The sequence below is a fragment of the Dipodomys ordii genome, unplaced genomic scaffold (assembly GCF_000151885.1).
Source record: "Dipodomys ordii isolate 6190 unplaced genomic scaffold, Dord_2.0 Scaffold171, whole genome shotgun sequence".
NCBI classification, from domain to species: domain Eukaryota; kingdom Metazoa; phylum Chordata; class Mammalia; order Rodentia; family Heteromyidae; genus Dipodomys; species Dipodomys ordii.
The window spans coordinates 495,287-501,217 of NW_012267387.1; the positions used below are offsets into that span (position 1 = coordinate 495,287).

The 5,931-nt window shown below is 35.8% G+C and overlaps 1 protein-coding gene across 1 annotated transcript in view; it reads right to left on the bottom strand.

Moving 5' to 3' along the window:
• The window catches only part of LOC105998710 (vomeronasal type-2 receptor 116-like), a 17,152-nt gene extending 12,164 nt beyond the window's left edge, over positions 1-4,988 (bottom strand). The window contains 3 exon segments of the mRNA XM_013033499.1: positions 1,622-1,853; positions 3,380-3,595; positions 4,698-4,988. Of these exon segments, the coding sequence (XP_012888953.1) occupies positions 1,622-1,853; positions 3,380-3,595; positions 4,698-4,988 (739 nt within the window).
• Between the last annotated feature and the right edge of the window lie 943 nt (positions 4,989-5,931).

Genomic DNA, 5,931 nt, shown 5'->3' on the forward strand with positions numbered 1-5,931 from the left:
TGTTTATAAACAAGACCACACTAAAGCTACCAGCACAACTATGTTTATTGCAGCATTATTTACCATAGCTAAGATATGGAACCAACCCAGATGCCCCTCTGTAGATGAATGTAACAAGAAAATGTGGTATATATACAAAATGGAATTCTATGCCTCCATCAGAAAGAATGACATTGCCCCATTTGTTAGGAAATTGAAAGTCTTGTAAAAAAAATTATAGAAAGTGAAGTAAGCCAGACCCAAAGAAACATAGGTGTCATGGTTTCCCTTATTTGAAATAATTAGTATATGTCTGAGACAAGCAGAAACGGTCAGATAAGTTGAAGTTAGGCAAAATGAACCCCAAGATAAGGATTCAAATGTTTTTTTTCTTTCTTGCAATTGTTTCTAACATATTTATAAGATGATTTCTTTGTTGCTTTGTATGTCCCTCCCCCATGGTATAACCCCTGCTTTCACTGTATTTGAGGTTGGTATAATTTATGGAGAGGAAGGGAAAAAACAAATTGTTTAAATAGGGATACAGGTGGACCCATTGCAACAATGAGATGTCTAAAAATGACTTAATAACTTTGATCAGGGTTCGGGTAGGGGTGGTGGGGAGTTGGGTGGGGGGCATGGTGGTGGAGATGGGAAGGGATGGGAAGGGGAAACAAAGGAGGAGGCAGCAATGCTTGATAAGATATGTACTCAATACCTTGCCCATGTAATTGTAATCCCTCTGTATGGTATTTTCACAATTAAAATAAAATAAAATACTCTACAAAAGAAATATGTACTCATTACCTTGTCCATGTAATTGTAACCCCTCTGTATGGTATTTTCACAATAATAAAAAAAGATTTTTGTTTAATGTCATGTTAGAGTTTACACTTGTCTTAATTATTAGAAATAAGAGGAATTCCTGGAGATAACTTTGCCTGCACTAGACTAGAACATATGATTATAGATGTACTTCAAAGCCCTGGTCTACCATACTTCAACTAGCAATACAACTAACTGCTTCCTAAATTTTAAAAGGAGGAGACATCCCTTTTAGCGGGTTGTGTGAACCCTAGGGCCATCCTATCTTCCTCTTCATTTTCCAGTGGCCACAAAGAGAGAATCTTCTCCAGGCATATTCAATGATTACTCTCACCAATGATGCCCAATTAGCAGGTCAACTAACCATTGAATGAAACCTCCATCCACACAAGAGAGCAAAGAAACATCTCAACCACATAAAGTGATTCTTCATGTACTCTAGCTCAGTGTTAGGAACCAATAAGAAATGTACAATTTATATTTTATGATAATATGATAAGTCATTAAAAACACATGTAATGTGTTTGGTGCTGATTTCAAGGTTTAAACACAATGTTTGGGCACTGGCCTTCAGTTTTTTGCTCAAGGTTACCAGCACTCAACCACTTGAGTCATAGCTCCACTTCCAGATTTTTGTGGTTAATTGGAGATAAGCCCAAACTTTCCTGTTTGGACTGACTTTAAACTGTCATATTCACATCTCAGATATCTCAGTTGCTAGTATTATGAGAGAAAGCTGGCACTCAACCAAGTATAAATTTCAAGGGTAAATTTTGCTTATATGTATGTCCTTAAAGTCATTATTATTAGATCCAACTCACCACTGTAGTTCCTATGGTCCACTCTACCATATCTTCAGATAAAGACAGTTGATTACCATGCAGAGCATATGGAGAAAACTTTCCTACTTTCATTGTAAGTTGAAGACCTTCTGGAAACTTCCAAATGTTCAGAATGTCATACTCTGGCTCTAATTTTCTTTTCTCATCCAAAATCATTTCATCTCCAACAGGATTATAAAATTGGATGTTCTTTATAAAAAGGTGTAACTAAAAGAGATGCATCATTATATGGTGAAGAAAAGCTCCTGATTGCCTTTAATCTCCAATTCTGAATTCTAGAATAGCACAGACAGCAATGAAGTATTCCAGAAGAAAATCTATAGATGAATAAAAATAACCTTCCTGAATCCTTGCCACTCAAAAGAGGAGTAGAAGGCCTTTTTCCAGAGAAATCAAAACCAGGCAAATAGCCATGAATAAGACAATTTTTCAGTTATCGACTCCATTTTTTTTATAAAATATTGTTTGAGCTTGCCAAACTTTTTATGCCAAAATTAAATGAAACTAGATGACTTATGAAAAATATGAATTAAAAAATGTTATTTGGTAGGTCATCCTTTGCAAGTACTGACGTAATTCAGGGAAAAGTTGTATTTACACTTTTGAAAACAGTAGCTATGAGCATGTTAAGGTCATTTGTAACTAGATGAATTCATAAGCCAGGTGTTGGCTCACACCTGTAATCCTAGCTACTCAGGAAGCTAAAATCTGAGGATCATGATTTGAAGCCAGGCCAGAGAAAAAAGACCATGAGACACTTATCTTCAATAAACCACTCAGAAACTGATAGAATTACTGCTGTCTCAAGTAATAGAGCACTATCCTTGAGCACAAAAAGACACAGAGACAGCATCCAGGACCTAAGCTCAAGCTTGAGCCCTAACACTAACCAAGAAATACATGTATGTATGAATGTATATGTGTTTGTGTGTGTATACATATATATACATGGTATATATTTTATCCTTGTTACTGACCTGGCCTGTTTTTCTTAAGAGCAATGAACACATTACAGAGTTCCTCACCAAAATTTAACCTATAATTTACTGGGTTTTGAAAAATACCTGAAATATTTAATTTAATACAGTAAGAAACCCACTAGGAAGTGTCTTTGCTCATGGTGTGTGCACTGAAATATAGAAAAAAAATTATCTGTGCAGGGTAAGGCACTGTCGCTTTAGTACTTTCCATTGTTTGAACTTCTGTTTGATGAAGAAGCATCTCATAGAGAGCCTGGCTACAGTATTGTATATATGGTAACTGTCTCCAGAGAGAATCCTGTCAAAAATATGCCCAGGCAACCAATCCAAAGAAGCATTATGAAGACAACTGTCCCATGTTACACATTCAGACTTGGAATCTGAACAATTAAAAGACACAAACCACAGCCTAGCAAGAAGAAAGTCTTCTGGGTATTTGGAAGGATTAACTGCCTTGATCAAATCTGTGAATCCAGAAACATCTGCATGATGGTATGTAAAAATGAGAGGTACATTGAATGAGCCTAGCATGAAATAGTTCTTTCTCGTGGTTAAATCCCACTGTGAGTTCATGATGCAAACTTTTCCTTTCATTAAAAGTTGCTCAAAACAAATCATTAAATCTAGAAGGGACTCATTATCACCATATATCATGAGGACATTTGCTGAAGATTTATTTATCTGACTATAAATTGTCATGAATTTGAACATCTGTGAGATGGTTTTGCTTGAGATCCCTAGCTCATAGGCTACGCAAACTCTGTTCTTAGCCATCTCTTCTTTCAATGTAACAAGAACCCACAAACCATTCTTATCTTCTGAGGTCAAGAGTCCCTCCAAGTTCCAGCTGAAGTGAAGCAGTAAGGAGACCATGGCAGTGGCTATTGATGTGTCCTTTGGGGCCATCTGATAGAGAGTAAGAAACTTCTTATGGTCACTCAGGGTATGATCAAAAGGCCCAAAGGTAAACTAAATGCAAAGAAAATTGGATGCTCCATGAATGAGAAGATTGCCATCCAGCACAATCTTAATCTTCAAGTATGTTAAGAACTAGTTGAAGTAGGTGAAAGGTAGATTTTTGTTTTAGTTTTTGAGAAAAAAATCAATCTTTTTATGAAATATATATTTATGTGTATGTCTCTTGTTCTTTGTCACCATTTCCATTAACTACTCCCATGTCTATCAGCCCAACTATTTCCTTGATTTTCCTAATTCTATTTTCAAATATGTACTTTTAATATTATGTTTTTCTTCACCCATTCATTGCCTGTTCTTCTGACTTTTTCTTGTAACAACTAACCCTCTCAGAGAAGATATGCTTCAGCTTTCTAGTGTTCATATTTTTATATTCATTAGATCAGAAAGGGTTACTCCATGGAATTCTACCCCCATATATGCCATACTTTAGTCCAAATAATCATGTATATATATATATATATATATATATATATAAATGGCTAAATGCATGTTCCATATGTATTTCCTATGACATGTTCATATTTCAGATGTAGTTTTTCCATATGAGAGAACACATTTTCCCTTTATCATTTTATACCTGACATGTCATTCAACATAATATCTTGTCCATATGCCCATGTGTGTGTGTGTGTGTGTGTGTGTGTGCACATGCATGCCAGTACAAGGCATGTACTCAAGCTTCATGCACTTCCTTGGCTGTTGCCCTCAATGTTGGTGCTCTACCACTTGAGCCACACATTCATTTACTGGTTTTGTGGTTAATTGAAGATAAAAAAAATTCCAGAATAACTGGGGTTACAAGTGTGAGTTACCAGTACCCTGCTCAACATACCAACACACTTCAAAATCATTTTGCACTTTCTGAGTTTTTAAATTATTGATAAGACTTCAAACAATAAATAATCCATTTGTTTCTGTGACTCTTCCATCCCATTTTCCAAACAGTGGGAATATACATATCCACCTATCTTTGAATACTTACTCTTTGATACCACAAAATCTCATAGGTTCATAAATCCAGGCTCTTATCATTCTCTTCTAACACCTGGAATAGCAACAAATGAGACATTTTTATATTCCCCAGCACATTCACCTTCACCTGTGGAAATCTGTAGAGTTCCAGCAATGTCTCAATGCGGGAAGATGTTATTCCTAATGGTCTTGTTAGTACTGCTATAGACTTGCTGTCTCTTTTACAGGAGTAGTTTAGAATCTTGTATTTCCCAAAGAGCCAAATGAAGGGATCCTTAAATACTGCCCAAGCTTCGAAGTAAATATCATAGATGTCAAATCCCAGAGTCAAGTTATGCAAAAATTCAGAGTTTTTGTTGATCTCCTCAATAGCAAAAACCAAGGCCAAAACAAGCTGATAGTTGTTGAACATAAACCTCCATAATGAACAAAGAAATTCAGAAGGAATGTTTCAAAAGTTATGACTTTGATGGCCCCACCATATATGTGTGTGTGTGTGTGTGTGTGTGTGTGTGTGTGTGTGTGTGTGTATGAATGTAGACCCTGTACTTACCAAACCATAACATAATTAAAGTAGAGCTCAACAGCAGAAACCATCACAGATAATACATAAACTCATGGAAACAGAATAATTTATTGCTGAGAACCAGTAGGTCATCAAAGAGATAAGAGGTGAAATTTACTCATTTTCAGGATTCAAAGTAAATAAAGACACAAAAGACCAAATCCTTTGGGAAACAGCAGGACAATACTCAGAGGAAAATTTATATCCATACATGCTTGCATCAACTTTTTAGAATAATCTCAAATCAATATCCTAATGAAGCAACTCAAGCTTCTAGACAAACCAGAGCAAGACAAACCCAAAACCAGCAGACAAAAAAATATAATTAGAGCAGAATTAAATGAATTAGAGACTTCGAAAACCAGCAGAGAATCCCCAAATACAGAAGTTGATTATTTGAAAAAAAATTATCATTGACAGAACCCTATCCAAATTAATTAAATATAAAGGAGAAGCCATCTAAATAAATAATATTAGAGATTACAGGAGGAAATCACCACAGATCCAAGCAAAATTCAAATATTCTTTTTCTTATTATGTAAATACTGTACAGAGGGATTACAATTACATGAGCAAGGTAATGAGTACATTTCTGATCCCGCATTGTTGCCTCTTCCTTTGTTTCCCCTTACCATCCCATCCTTTCCCATCTCCCGTCCCACCCATCCACCCCTCAAACATACCCTTGATGCCAAAGTTGTAAAAGTTCGTTTTTCAACTTAACCACCTGTACATCTCATTGCTGCAATGGGTCCACCTGTAAAAAAATCCAAATATTCTAAGGCAATAC